We start from the raw sequence: 15,914 nt of genomic DNA on the forward strand, positions 1-15,914 counted from the left end.
TGTTCATCACATGAAACCAAGCTTCCCCTTGTGTAGCTCCCTGGGTTTCAGTTGCACTTCTGCTGATCTGTATGAAAATCTAGCTCAGGAGCAAGTCAAGGGGTTCACTTCCCAAAGATGCTTCCCTTCCTCTGGCTATTCTGCATATGTCCTGTGTGTAAGCAAAATACTGTTCCTTAATGATTCTGTCAGTGGCCTGATCAGACAGCCACTCTTTATATGCACCCTGAACATATTCAGCATGGTATAAATGCACACTCTTACAGCTTATTGTTACTTCCATTCCATAAACATATCCTAATGGCACAGACAGCTTTTTTTATTTAGTCCCGACTCTCAATTTTCCCAGATGTGGCAATGCCTTTGCAGACCTATGGAGACAGCTGCTGCTGCTCCACTCACATGTGTGGAAGTTTTAGAAGAAGCATTTTGGCCATAAAAATTACCCAATTCTGAAGGCTACCTGAACTCAGGAGTGATCCTGAAATAGAGGCACTTGCACTTTCCTGAGGTTGGACCTCAGATTGCTGATGTGACTAAATGAGGGAGTACTCAGGGGTGCTTCATGCTGTAAATGAGGGGTAGCAGTAACATGCCTCTACTCTTCCTGCATGACAAATTGCTAAATGCCCTGTCTGGAGTGAAATTATCATTTGTGTTTATTTTCAGAAGAAAAGGTGAATTCTGTACTGCTAGGGGAAATAGTTTCAAAAGAGAAAGCTTCCAGTTAATTGGTCCACATTAGGGTATGTAAACAGCTCAAGAAACAACCTTTTCTCTAAATAATGTTTAATTCTCACTTCTTGTTATCGACCTTTCAAAAGTAAGAGAAAGACTATAAACAATATTTCACATTCAGAGGGCAGAGATTTCCTAGTATGGATGAGGAAACAACCTTATTTTATAAATGGAGTGATTAAGCTATAGAGGCCATGAGTCAGAAAGGTACTTCAGCATGTGGCCAGTTTTAAAGACATAAACAATCCTAATGAAGTCAGCAGCACTGTCTGTGAGCTTAAATTTAGGCACAACCTGAAAATATATTCTTAAATTGGTATCAGAGAGGAAAAGCATGGAACTTTAAAAAAAACCCCAACAAACCAGTCTTAGCCTACCTGCTCCCTACAGACACAGGGATGGGGACCCCATAACAGCTTTAAGCCCACCACTGAATGCCTTTGCAAATTCTTCTCTGGGGTCTTGCCCATGGGCAGCACTATTACAGTTGCCTTGAGTCCTGCAGCTAGAAGAATCTTTCTCATCTACTTCATACTGGTGTCTTAGCCTGCTCTGAGCAAAAGGTGACTGCACTTCCCTTGACCTCACCATCTGGCAGGACAGTTCTAACATCACCTAGGACCCACTTTGTGAGGCCCACAAGCAGGACAGGGATTTATACCAGGCCCAGGTCACCAATCCTGTCATGATTTGACTTCCCAACTGTCCTCCCGACCAAATATTCACATACTTTTACACACCACTGCTGTGATGTGACCAAAATCAGACCTTATTCATTTAGCTACCCAAGTCCATTATCTATCTCCAAATACACAGTCTAACTTCCCAGGACTGAGCTAAGTTTAAAAGCCTCACAGGCATCAAGGAGGTCTCTAAGCTGTTCCCCATCAGTAGAAGAACCTACACTGACCAAGGAGGACAGGCAACTCTTATCCCTTTAGATGAAACCAAATCCAGTGGTCTCAAAGCACCATGTAAAACTGGGCACTAAATAACAACCACTGAGCAAATGGGAAAAGCCAGTGATGAAAAAATGAAAATTATTTCAATTTCCAGGCCAGTTGAGGTGTCCAGCTGAAGCCAATTGGTTCTTCCCCACCTGTAAGAGCCACAAAGAGGAATGCACTGCACACAGCCCAAGGGCTGACGACTGCAGTGAGTAACTGAGCTTGCATCTTTGTCTGCTCACCCCAGCCCCTAGTCCCAGCAATGCTCTTTCCCCTTCTGAAAATAAAACAGCATTTTTCACCCATTACATAGTAAACTTGTTTAATCACTAGACACAGCCGCATGATAAGAACAATAATTTTAGCTGGAGGGGGCTTCCTGTTATCCTGGCTATAGCCATATCCTGAGCAAATAAAAAACTTAGGCCTTGGGTCCCAGCACTGACATAGCTTAAGTTCTGGTTATTATTTCATAAACAGGAAGCGTCTCTGAGTTATCATCTCACTGCATGAACTTTGGGGTAAAGACCTTTACTCCGCCTCACTTGGGGCCACCTCCCTGATGAGCAAGTTTTGTGTGCTTTGGTGAGATTTGAGGATGCATTCAAACCCCAGCAGGGCTGGCCTGTTTCTAGCATTAACTGGGATCTGCTCCACAACGAGTAGAGGGTCAGATTTTCCAGCTTTCCCAACCCCACGTGTGACAAGGATAGCGTGCATGCAGGTCCCTGCCTGTGCTCAGCTCAAGCAGCCGCACCGGTGGCGAGGTGCAATTTACAAATATTACCCAGATTAATTCCATGAACCACCCACATAGAAAACTACCGATGTGGCTGCTAAAAATACACCCTGAATTGCAACAAAGTTGTCAGAATAAGTAAGAAGCAAAGCGAAAGGAACAAAACCAAAACAGAGGTAATCACTATTTAGAAAATAAAGATTAATACATATAAATACCTTTCTTAACACAATTGTGAAGGATGCCAGATACGAGACGCCAAGGAAATTGCTGGAGACATCCCTCCTAGGCAGAAATCCACCCACAGCCTGTGATGTCTGGCAGACCCCTCTTAAATTGGGATCTCCCCTGGACCCCAGCCTGGCTCCCTTCTCTGCACAGTAAGTCACAAGGTGAGTGCATAGGTGAGGGTAACACTGCCTAGAGGAGGATCCAGAGATCCAGACTCTTGCCTGGCTCAAGCCATTCACCTCCTCTGAAGCCAGTACAGCCACACCTGATGAAGCCACATCTCTGGTGCTCAGAAGCATGGGAGCCACTAGTTTGCCCCAGCTCTGGAGCAGAGGCCATGTAGGATTACACCTGATGAGGTCTGCTTTGAAACTCAAGTCATTTCCTTGTACAGCTCACAAACGAAACTAAAAACCAGGTCAAACATTGCGCAGCAGTGTTACTTCTGTTTTGTTTCACTTGTTATATTTTTATGTCCTTCATTTTACTGCTAAACTCCCCACCACCCAGGAAAATAAAAAAAAAAAAAATTAAAAAAAAAGGGACGAGGAAAAACCCAGGAGAGGAGAAGATGAGCAAGACCTCCAAATTCTTAAAACAAATGGGAAAATTCGCCTGGCGCAGTGTGTGTGGGAGAGGATGTCACACCAGATATTCACTTATTTATCATGCCTCGCCTATTAATATCAGGTGAGGCACCATTCTGCTTCCCCAGAACTGGTATTTAAGCCAGCTGCTCTGCACAAGCACACACCACCCTTCACCTGCACGTCAAGAATGCTTTCTTGACTTTCTGCGTGTGCTCTATGTTATCACTCACTTAAATTTCTACTAGAACCACTTCATAAGGCCTTTGAGGTGTCACATTTCCTCCCAGGGTGCTTTTTCTGTCAAAGAGCCTATGTTCTGAAATCGGTACGGCGGGGAAACGTTTCACCTCCCCTGGCCTGCCCTGCGGCGGTGGCGGTGGCCGTGCATGTGTGCCACCCGAGACTGCCCGGCCAAGGGCAGGGGCAGAGCTGTGCCTGCCCGTCGCAGTGCTGATCCGAGCCCTCGGTTCCTTGCGCTCTCCTCAGCGGCCTGACTGTACCAGATGCTCCAGAGGAGGGCTACAGACCGAACTCCTCATTGCCATAACGTGAGGCTCGCAAGGGAGGATGGCAGTCCTTGCCTCCCTCCAAGGAGGAAATGCATCCCCTGCGATAAATAAGTTTTTATCTACGCACTGCGATATTGCAGGGAATTCTAAGGACCTCTCATGGCAACTGGGAAGCGAAAAACAATCATTAACCCCTCCTCCACCTCCCTCCAGGAGCAATCTTGCCATCCAGCAGCAATTTAACCCGCAAGCATAGCGCGACACAACGGAGATAAAACAATTTCTAGCAGCCTTTACGCTATCTCCGGCTCCTGCCATTTAGGATATTCACCTATTTTGAGGCTTAAGGCATGCTGCAGAGCCTGGCCGCAGACCCTTCCGTATCTGCTGCGGGGAACTTGTTCCTACGGGTCACTTTCAGGGTATTTTTTCCCATCTGCTCTCTTTATCCAGTCAGGCAGAAGCAGGGGCGCTGCTGAAGTTAGGATGCTCGAAGGAACCGCTAAACTTCCACCGCACGCTCCGGTGCAGCACCGCCGCCCCCTCCCCAGGAAGAAGCCGGCGCCCTGCTCGCCCGGCAGTGGCCGAGGCCTCTTTCTCTCCTCTTTCCTCCCCTCCCCGGCTGCCCTGCCCAGCTCCGGGGAGGCGGCCGTGCCGGCGCTCGCCCACTGCGGCGCGCCGGGAAGGGGAGCGCGGCCGGGCTGACCGCGAACCCTCCGCCCCGGTGCCCCGGACCCGCCGGGCGCCGCCGCTCTCCAGGGCACGGCACGGCACGGCACGGCACGGCACGGCACGGCACGGCACGGCACGGCACGGCACGGCACGGCACGGCACGGCCCGCCGGCTGCGCCCGGCGAGAAGCGAACTTGGGAGCAATCGCCGCATGACCCCCCCGGCCCGGGAGGGGCTGGGCAGGCTCCGGGCGGGCGGGGCGATGCCGGCCAGGCCTCACCGGCCCGGTCACGCCGCGGGGGGTCATGCCCGGCCCCGGGCGGCCGTCGGGCGGGGGCCGGGCAGGTACGCGCCAGGGCTGCGGGCTCCGCGCCGCGGCGGGGGTCGGCGCTGGCGGCGGGCTCCCCCCGCCCGCGGCGGGGCCCCGCTGCCGGGGGAGGCGCCGGGGGCGGCCCGGGCGCGGGGCGGGAGCGGAGGGGGGGCTGCCCGGCCCGGGGGCCGGGGCCGCTCGGCGGCGCGGCCGGCAGAGGGCGCCGCCGGCGGGCTGGCCTCGGCCGGCACCCCGGGCCCGCCGCGGCCCCTCCGCCGGCACCGGCCCCGGCCCCGGCCCGGCCCCGCCGCGCCCCCGGCCCCCCGCCGGCCCCGCGCTCCGCCAGCCCCGCGCCCGGCCGCGGCGAGCGCGGGGGGCCGCTGTCCTCCCTGCGCTAACGAAAACGCTCCTCTTTGTCTGCCCGCCTGCGGCGGGGTCCGAACTCCGAACAGCGGGTGAGCCCGGGGCTGCCCAGAAATAACCCGGCGGGCCACCGGTAACTTTACACCGCCCGCCGAGCGCCCTCCGCCCGGGCGCCGGAGCCCGGGCTCGATTCCTTCCTCAGATAAGTTTTACCGGCCTCGCCATGGGGAGCAAAGTACCGTGTCCCCGTGCCGCCCCCCCGCTCCCCTCCGCGCCCGGGATCTCCGCCGCCACGGACCGAGCGGCCCCGGGCGGGATGGCGCGGCCGCCGGGGGATGTCCCTCCGCTTTATGTAACGCTCCCCGGGCAGCGCCGAGCCGGGAGGGGGGACGGGGAAGGGTAAAATACGTCGCGAGGGGATTTAAATTAACCTCGACAGATCTCTGAATTTTTCTTTTTAAACAGACACCCTGGACTACATGTCGATCTAACGCACACAGCTGTATACACATACACACACACACATATATTTATATGTATATAATTATTGAGATTTTTTTAACCCGAAAGAAACTAAGTTGGGGTACTTGGGCTTCTCGCCGCAGCCCGGGCTGGGCTGAAGGAGAAGCGAGAGGAGCTGACAGCAGGCTCCAGCAGCCCCGTCCCCCGCCGCCGCTGCCCGCGGAGTCCCCGCGCCTCGCAGGAGAGGAGCCACGGCGGAGGGAACTCCTGGGAAACCGGCGAGCCGGGTAGCCGGTCCTGGGAATGCGAACTGCGGCGAGGGGCAGACAGGCAGCAGGCACACACACGCACGCACACACACACGGAGGCGCAGGGCAAGCTCCGTCCACCTCATTGTTCTGCTCGGCACCGGCACGGACTTCACCCACCGCCCCCCGCCGGGGACCGAGCGCCCGGGACCGCGGGGCCAGGGACGGGCTGAGCCGGGGGGCGACCCGCGCCTCGCCCCGCTCCCGCCGGGCGCCGGTAAGGCGGGGGTGCCCCGCCGCCTCCCCGCAACACCGCCCGGGGGGACGGCGAGCCGCGGGCGGGCGGCCGGGGACCCCTTGCTCCCCCCTCCCTCCCCCGCTGCGGCCGGGCCAGGGGTGCCGGCGGGGCGGGCCGGGCCGGGGCTTACCTTCGTACATGGGGGCCATCGGTGCAAGGACGCCTGTTATTCATGGCAACGCCGCCACGAACGACGCGAGATCGCAGCCCCCCAAACTCAACACACATCTGCCATCTTGAGCGGGTGTCTCTCGGCGGAGGCGAAGCTGCCGCCTGCCTTCTGCATCGCTGCCCACCTCAGCGCGGGGGGAGCCGGGCACATCCAGCCCCGCTGCCGGCCCTCCGACGCGGCCGGGGCGGGCGGGCGAGCGGGCGGGGGGCGGCGGCGCCGGGCCGGGCCGGGCCGGGCCGGGGCCGGGGCGAGGCGCGGGGCCGGGCAGGGGCGGCGGGCGGCGGGGCCCCCCCGGCTCGGGACGGCGGCGCTGGGGAGGGAGGGAGGGAGGGAGAGAGGGAGGGAGGGAAGGAGAGAGGGAGGGAGGAAAGGAGAGGGAGGGAGGGAAGGAGGGGGGCTGGCGCGGTGCCCCCGCTCTCAGCGCGGCATGGCTGCGTGTGCCGGGGCGCCTGCAAAAGTTGCACTGGGGGTGAGAGAAAGGGAGAGAGAGACGGAGGGAGAGAGAGGGAGACGGAGACCGAGACGGAGAGGAGGAAAAAAAAAGGAGGAAAAAAAAAAAAAAAAAGCAGCGAAGGGAGTTTGCAAATAATCAAGCGCCGATGGCACCGATCGCGGCTTCCCAGAAGGAGCGGGAGCGAGCGAGAGAAACCCTCTGCTGAGATTATGTGGGATCTTGTTTAACAACACATTTCAATCAGGAGAAAAAAGGAACAGTCAACAGAAGTTGCTGAAACACTTCTGTCTTTCCCCCCCTCCTCTTTATAGAAAAGAGAGGAAAGGAAAAAAATAAAAAGGCTGCTGATTGAAGCTTTGCAACTCACTGGCTGTGGGGATCATATAATTTGTGCTCATGTTTTACAATAGCATGGAAAATTCCTACCTCTCCCCCTCTCCCCAAATAAATCTTCTATTCCCTCAAGGCATTTCACAATCTGGTTCACTGACAAAAGTTCCAATTTATCTTTTTTATTTTTCCGTTTAGCTTACTTGCAGTGTAAATATTTAGCGGATGCATTTAAAATAAACATACGTTGTTGCTTTTACGAGTCAGGTTGTGTTTTTGTTTTGTTTTGTTTTGTTTTAAAAAGGAACCACATCAAAGAAGTGTTTACTAACTGAGATTGACAGACTATTCTCCCCCTCCCTCCCTTCCCCCCCCCCCCCCCCACCCCCCCCCCCCCCCCCGACCCCCCCGATTTTTTTAATTTTAAATCATCCATCTCTCCGGTTGAGCTCTTGCTATAGGAGCACCAACCCGACGAGCATCATTTCTGTCGGTGCATAGAGGAAAGCTGTAGGTGAAGCCGCAGGAATCCCCTATGCCTTACAGGAGCTTTACAAAGGAAGGTCAGTCACCAGGTACCCATTACGCAGGCAAAGGAAGCTGAGACTCATGCAAAGCCTCTGGCAAAGGTGGAAACAAAACCTCGGGCTGTGATCCTGCATTAAAAGCCGTCTGAATCTGCCTGCCTGGAGCTCCTTTCAGATGAGCAGTCTGGGACTGGACCGGTGAAGACGTAACTCCCTTTGTGCCTGCTGTTCCTGCTGAACCCCCAAAACGCTGCCTCTCGCTGCTGCTGGTGCCACCCAGACCTCTCCCACCGCAGCACTTGGTCGCAGCAGGGCTCAACACCCGGCTACTCCCACTGATGTCTCGAGGACGAGGCAAGAGGTAACTTTAACTTGGGATTTCAGTGTGAGTCAAGCGCTCCAGCAGCCTGGCCCTTGTGTCGGGGTGCTGCGGGTGCCTGCCCTGGCTGATAAAAGCAGGCCAGGGAACAACGCGTGCTGCCCAGCCGATGGAGCAGGATGGCCACGCTGCGCTGCCGAGGATGTGATCCCTAAGCTCCTGTGGGCCATCTTGTTTGCAAGGTATCTTCAGTGTTTTGCATGATTTTTCTCCCTCCCCTGAAAAATGCTTGAAACTACAGGAGAGCCGTCTCAAGCCCCATTAGCATTCTGTTTGCAACGTGCAGCTGAGGATACATTTTAAATGTGTCGGGAAGTGCCACGCGGGGCTGGTGGAGGTGGTGGAGGGCTCAAAAGTGGGCTGGGATGGCACTGGAGGAGTATGTACAGCAGAGGGAGCAAAACCTGCTCCTGTCTCAGTCCTACTTCATTTTGAGAGTGATCCCGAGATCAACCATCACTAAATCTTGGTAAGAAAAGGACCTGCCTCAAGATGAACCACCGGGCAAGTCCAGACCAGAGGTGGAGGACAAGCATACAGATGGCAGCAGGCACAGGATTTGAACTTGTTTCTTGTCCCTCTTTTATTTAGCTATGGCAACCCTTCAGCTCTAGGCACGAGTTGAAAGCCTCGTATTTTATGAAAAACATGTTTCTCGTGATTGTAATTCTGCACTGCTCTTTTCTTTATGATGGAGAACCTTTTCTGCTTTCCAAGGCTACTGATGCTTCTGATCCCAGCCTGCCTCCCTGCAGGGGGAGACACAAGAGGAGATGTGGAAATGTGTTGGAGAAGTGTTGGAGTAGAGCAGAGGACAAAGCTAGAGGAGCAGGCTGCAACAGAAACCAGCTTCACTTCTTTGCATTGCATTCTGCTGCAGCGTGGCTCCAGGTCAGTCACATCACCCTCACTCTCCTCAGCTGCAGAATGGGGGCAGATGTACCAGTCTCTGCAGTGTAACACTGCACTGATAGGTTCTTCTCTCTTTCTTTCACCCTGGTATCCTGTAGACTGTGGGGTCTGTATTAACTCCACATCCATCAAAGTTGGCGTGACACAGGAGCTTAAAATATAAACCAAACTCACTCCTTGCCAGAAGAAAAGAAGCAGGGGGGGGTCATCAGAGATGTCTACAGAACTCACCATGTGTGGCCTGGGCATGGAAGTGGTGCCCCTGGCTCTGTGGCTAGAGCACAAAGGGGGACACAGGAACATCCAAAGCTGCTTGACATACTTAGGCAAATGCTAAACCTGTTGGCTTCAAAGTACAGGTTATGTCTTATGTGTCTGCTTGTCTTAAGGAAAAGGTACTGAACTTGATGGACGGCTTGGCTGGTCCAGGGCAACAATTCCCAAATGCCTCTCAGGTTCATTATCACCAAGGACATTATAGACTCTCATCCACTTACAATTGATCCCAAGATAGGAAAATTAATGGGCACGTTTTCACCAACAAGGATTGTTCTGATCTTACATGTTTTTAAATGTTGTTGCCAAATGAGGCCACATTTGGCAAATAAAAACCCGCCCAAACAGGTCCTAACTTCAGCCCCAGACTGGCTGTGAAAACATGATGCATAGACAATGCTGGTGTTTTGTGGGCATGTAGAGGGAGCAGGAATTTGTCCCTGTTCCCATTTGCCAACTGGACACAGTCTTCCTCTCCAGCTCACACAGGGATCTCTCCTTGAGTATACGTTTCAGAGAGGACTTGGGGCACACGATTTGAGCTAAGGGGGTACAACCCCTTGCTCTACTTCCCCACTGCAGTAAACAGATGGGGATGCACTCTGGAGATGGCCCAACTCTGAGCCTACAACCTTCTTTCCATTCTCCCCAAAACTGATAATCCATGCACGGCTGTTACACCCTTTGTTATCTGGGTCCCTGAGCTGTGGTGTGAGGATACCTGTGGGTGTGAAGATAGCTGTGGTGTGAACATACCTGTCAGGAGCCAGTGCAGCTGCAACAGCCCTGGGGCAAGGCTGTTCTGCTGGAGAGATCATGGTCCACTCTCTTCCTGCCTGCGTCTGCAGGAGGGTGTCACTGAAATTTTGAATCCTGAGAGACTTTCCCACCTCAACTTCTCTTTGTCCCCTTCACTTTGTGGAAGGATGGCAAACCAGCACTGGAGAAGCACCTTTTAATGCCTCATCTGCAGGTTTTTTTCATTTCTGCATTTGCATATTTGGTTCTCCCATAAACACAGCCCTGGTCTGGGTGCAGGTACATGGCATGCTCAGCATGTTCACGTCATGCAATATCGTGTGCCACCAAGGCAGTAGCAGGCCCAGCTATGTCCAACGTGGCTGCTGGGTGGTGGCAGGCACTTAGCCAGAGAAAAGAGGGGTGGCCTTCTTACAGCACTGGGCTGGCCCTCGAAGGAGCTCCATTTCTGCTCCACATATGCAAATCTTGGTGGTCTTGGCATGTGACTCCTCCAGAAAGGCATTCAGTGTTTCACTGGTGTGTCTCAGGGTAACAACCTGAGCCTATACTTAATTGCAGTGGGAGCAGCAGGAGTTAGTGTTTCTAGCTGGAGCTGGTGGGAGTTTGGCTTATTTTTCTTTTCCCTTAGAAATTATTACAGATTTCAAAAGTCAAGTTTTAGAAGAAAGGCGGATGAGTTTTAAAACATAGTTTTTGGTCATCGTTCCCATTTTAGGGGGGGGTGTGTGAGTGGACACAAGATGCCCTTTGGTCTCTCAGAGCCAGAAACATTACGATGGTGTCACCTCCTCTTCTTTGGTGCCTCTGCTAAACCCTGGCTTTTGCCAAGAGCATGCCAGGGGTGCCTGCTGCTGAGATGCAATTTTTTCCTCTTTCCCCAAAGCTGGGAGGGCTGTGGATCCCAGCTCTCTTGGTTCAGTGTCTATCCACTTTATTTATTTCTTTGGAGAGACTGAGCCTAAAACTGTACTTTGTATTGTATGATGCATTAAAAACACCACCACCACTGACATAACAAACCAAAAATTCCCCCCCAAAAAGCAGAAGAGAAAGCCTGTAAGCACACAGGGTGAGCATGTCCTCTTCAGTGAGAATCTTTCATACCTGTTTGCCTTCATGGTGGAGCTGGAATTCAGCAAATTGTTAACAAGGATCAGGCCCCAAATCTTTCACATTAAGCAAAGCAAAATATGTTTTTTAAAACATCAGGGGAAGGTTTCCCAGTGAAATACACACAGTTGTTTTCTTTTAAAATGTAAATCAGTGAGGGAATGGACAGTTTAATTAAAAGCAAAATTATTAGGTAAGTGCTGAAGGAATCTACATTATTTGCAGGGTACACTCACATATTTTTACTGGTGAGTCAATTGCAATTTTTAATTTCTTTCCACCTAGTAAGACTAGCTCAGAGAGTAGCCACTCTCTGTGGAGAGATGTGGAATATTTGGGAAAGGATTTTTCCATGGATAGCAGGAATGTCTGTTCTGTGTGCAAGTTGTGGATTCCTAGGCAGCCTGCTATGATATGTTCATTACATCTCTGCTAATCACAGAATATTCTGAGGTGGAAGGGACCCACAAGGATCATCATTAGCAGCACTTGCAATAGGCTGCCTCTTGGCATCACCTGGAGAAAATCCTGTCCCTCGTGACAGGGATTTTGGGTTGCTGCTAGTGACTGAGGCCTTCAGTGTCACCTATCCCTCCACATACAAGCCTTTTTGCAGGCAAGTGTTTTGTGGATGCCCCCCTGTTCCTTCCCTCAAGCCCATGCATCCCTCTTCCTCGCGGCAAACGATCCAGATGGACTTCCAAGCACATCAAAAAACAGCCAGTGTACTGGGCTGGGACCGTGACTGCTTATTTTGTAAGGTTCTGAGGGAAAACCCTTATCTTTGAACACATATGGAAAATATTCTGCATGCTTGAGTGGGGTTGGGGACTGATGGCTCTGTCACAGCTGAAGTTCAAAATAAGACCACAAAAACCTACAGCACAGTTATCCCATGCACCAGCAAGTGAGGCTTTACAGGAACTCAGATATTTTTACTCAGTCTGAACATCAGTGGCTTCCTCAATGCAGCTCATGTGATGTAAATGCCCCTTTCGGGGGGCAACAAATGGATCTGCAGCACAGGCATACAGAGAGATGAGACTTAATTCCCACTATGAAACCAGATGCTGCTGATAAAGCCTCAGTGGCTTCAACAGATGCACCCTGATGGAGACAGGAGCAGCAGGACAGATGCTGTAAAGCGCTCTGGGTGCTGTGGATGGAGGGAAGGTGCGATGCCAGCGCACAGCCTGACCAGTGCCCTGGGGAAGGCAGGGATCTGGGTCACCTCACCCAACCTGACCACATCTGATCACATTCCTGAGCTCGCTTCCCCAGCAGGAGTCTCGCTGAAATGAATGCCCTAAAAATGGCGTGGCCTCTCTGTTTGAGGGGTTAAACACAATTTCCCATCGTTGAGCTTTTGCAGTTGGCTCAGGTATTGTTGCAGGATCTTGGATCCCTTTCTTCTTATTATTAATAAAAGAAACTTTGAAATATATTTTAAAGAAAAGTGCTTATCAGATAATGAAATTCTAGCTGTGGTTGTCTTTCAAACAACCAGGGCCATGATTTAATTGGAAGTAATTATAGTCTTTTCTGAAGTATAATTTTTAGGGTATTTTTTCCCCTGACATTTGCAGTGTGGAAATTAAAAATAAAACGATGTCAGAATCACGAGATTTCAATCTGTCTTCAAACAATAAATGTGGGCTAGTGTCAGAGGTTTGTCCTTGGCTGGAAGGGAATAAAACTCACTGAAGAAAATCCTTCTGGTGAAAATCGCCAGTAGCACCTACTGGTGCATTTGCTGTGCTGAGGAATTCCTGAGAGATTCCTGCTTCCCAGAGCTCACTGGAAACCCTCCTACCTCTGCTGCAGTGGGAAAGGGCACATCAGTATCTTGCTCCTGAGAGCACCACATTTGTGATGCAGGCTTTGTTAATTATTCCACTGGTAAAGCTGCATTAAAAGCTGTACACTTAGAACAAGGAAAAAAAAATCCTATTCTACACAACAAAAAATTAAATGTAGTCCTTGTATCTTGCTGAAAACAAAGATATTTCCATACTTCTTTTTCCCCCGATATATTTTTTTCAAAATTTTAACCAGGAAATTTTTCAAATTACCTCCTTCTAAATTTTACCCTGTTTTCACTTTGCAATTCCTCATTCTCCTTTGGTGAAACCACCAGTGTATGCCCTAAACTTTGACTCACACTCTCTGTCTTACTGAAAGTCCCATTTCCAAAGGAGGGACAGTCTCTGCCGGCATCAATTCAACCTTTTAAGTGGCCAGTGGCATCAGCAGGGCCCCGTGGGCAGAGCCTGAGCTCCTACCAGCCTGTGTGGCTCTGCTGGTACTGGTGGTGCTGTGATGCCCTTGGACACATATGCAGCTCTAAATATGACCACTCATTGGGCAGTTTGGCTCAGCTTCCTAAATTGCATTCTCCAGACTTCAAATCATTCCTGCAGGGATGCGGATGCACACATTAAGGAATCATCTTGCACTCCGAATTCTCTGCTTCTGGATCTGAAATTTTATCTCTAATGCCCATTTTCAATTCATTTCTGAACACCAGTTAAAGGGAAAGGAAGGGACTTTTTCAGATTAAAAGGGCAACATTCAAAGAAAGAAAAAGTTACATGCAAGTCTGTGATTCACTATAAGAAGTGCTGTAGGGGTTTGTATGAGGGATGCCCAGTTCTGCAGGGTGTTGACTTTTTGATGAGGCATTAGGTGAGGTTCCCTATCATTACAGATTCTATGGAGTTATTAACAGGATGATTTACAAGCCAAATTCCTACTGGGCAATGCCTGCCTGGCCCACTCATGTACCCCACCCTCACCACTCAGCTTTATTTATTCCTTTTCACTCTTCACCTTGAAAATCCCATTGTGTGGCCTTTCCAGTGAAGAGCAGCTATGTTTCATCTCAGACATGCCTTCAGCAACAAAGGAAGGGTTTTCCCTCTACTCTTCAGCCTCTTAAACAGCCTTTTCAAACAGAGGCATTTTATTATATGGGAAAAGAAAAAATTCAGATTGAGGTAAAATTTTGGTCAGGCCTTATAAAACAAATGCAGTGACTTTAAGGTAATAAAACTTTCTGTGGCACTTTGCCAGAGCTGATCTTCTGTGCTATACTTCAGGGATAAGTACGGATGTGCTGACAGAAACCTCGTGGCTTCCAACCTGTGTAGAGAGAGCCTCAGGGGATTTTCTGGAAAGCAACTGCTTTTCCAAAGTTAAACATTTTTATCCCCCTTCCCAAAATGGCCATCAGACCAGCAGTGTTTCAAAGACAAGCACACGTGTTTACTTCCACGTCTTTCGTGCTGTCAACAGAAAATATTTGAAATTGCAGGCAAAGTTTCCAAGAAAGCAGAGATGGAGATTTTCTTTGCTTTAAATTTCCGAGTTCCTTGCAGCAGTCCTTCTCCTGTCTTTGCACCACTCCCTTGCTCAGCTGGAGCCTGGAGATCTGAGCCCATGACTTGCCCACGGATCTGTCTGGGGGCTCTGTGTGTTTGGGTACTGTTTCCAAGGAGTACATTTGGTACATGCAGTGCTGGCCACAACACAGCCCTGAGCCTGGCGGGATCCTTCTGGCCAGGGGTGGAAAACTCTTCTAGTATTTACATCTTTTTGGCTAGGCAGTGGATATTATCCCTTTTCCCAGCCCTGTGAGAGCCAAACCTGGCCATGATGTCCATCACTGTTAGTGATGTCCCAATAGCTAAGCTGTTGGTGAAAGTTTGACACAGAAGCATTGTGCTTTCTGATTAGTCACAACCTGTGACTATCACAGCTTTAAAAATTGTGGTAATGAGATCTTGTTTTGTGACCCTGCTGTCCACCCTCTTCTACTCAGAAAGAGAGGATTAAATATTTACTGCTTCTCAAAATAACAGCCACACTCACCCTTACTGCTGCAGAGCAGTTCCTCTAATTGAAATAAGAACATAAGTAAATTGTTTGTCAAGGCAGTTTATTAGGAAGAGATTGCTGTGTCAGGAGCTCCCTCACTGAGAGAGATGCTGTGTTGTCTCTCTTAATATTTAATGTCATTTTAATAATATTCCCCAGTTAGGGGTGCAGGCTGATGCTATAGACTAAAGCCTGCCAAAGTGGGGAGGAATAAAAGCTTGAGGTCAGCTTCATTCCATTGACTTTTCCACCTAGGGGTTGTGCAAAGAGCAATGCTGCACTTTTTCCAAGGGACTCAGCCACTCCCTGGTACTTCTCTCAGCAGCTTTATCTCAGATTTGTGGATTTTGCCTTTCGCTCACTCAGAATGACACTTTAAAAGGTGGGGACCACATCCTGAGGAGGTAGAGATGAGAAATCCACCTTTTTTTTCCCTTTGACAAACCCTTTTCTCTTTGCAATGCTGCTCCACTTGGGCTCATTAATCAGTACCATAAACTACTGAATCTCTCCCGAGCTCGTGGTTGCAACTGCAGCTATAGCACTCTTGACTCTCGGCGGTGAGTCCTGCTTTGGAAACCTCTGGGTTAAAGTCAGAAGTGTTTCAGCCCAAGGAGTGGGGATCTGCAGCTTAAGTATCAAAGGCCCCTGCTCAACGTTTCTTCAGTGCTGCCCTCCAGCCCTCACAGACCCTCCCTGACTGCAGAGCTGCTGCACTGGTGGTGCCTCGGTCCCCATGCCGTCCCTCCAGATGTCTCCTGGCAGCAATGCCCAGCTCAGGCTCTTCCTTGTTGTGAAAGACTCCTGGCTGAAGGACCGTGGAGTCAGAGCCTTTTGAAGCTGCTGCATAATAATCTGTGTTCTTTTCCCAAACATCACTGGACAGTCCAATAATTACCTGAACTTTGTAATCAGCCAATCCAGCATAGGCATCTACCTGACATACACGTAGCCCTTGAGAGTAATTTTACATAAAGGGCAGGTACTTTTGTGCTTAGTGCACAGGCCT

General features: G+C 50.9%; 1 protein-coding gene across 4 annotated transcripts in view; it reads right to left on the reverse strand.

Moving 5' to 3' along the window:
* Positions 1-6,596, reverse strand: part of HIPK2 (homeodomain interacting protein kinase 2) — a 128,238-nt gene extending 121,642 nt beyond the window's left edge. For 2 of the 4 annotated variants that reach the window (XM_079303427.1, XM_079303425.1), the window contains exon 1: positions 6,238-6,596. In XM_079303427.1, coding sequence (XP_079159553.1) covers positions 6,238-6,256 — 19 coding nt within the window. In that variant the 5' untranslated portion in view covers positions 6,257-6,596. Of the gene's footprint in view, positions 1-4,085; positions 4,111-6,237 lie in introns of those variants that run through there. The other 2 variants (XM_079303426.1, XM_079303428.1) reach the window with 2 other exon arrangements.
* Between the last annotated feature and the right edge of the window lie 9,318 nt (positions 6,597-15,914).

Source organism: Erithacus rubecula (genome assembly GCF_903797595.1).
Source record: "Erithacus rubecula genome assembly, chromosome: 4".
NCBI classification, from domain to species: Eukaryota; Metazoa; Chordata; class Aves; order Passeriformes; family Muscicapidae; genus Erithacus; species Erithacus rubecula.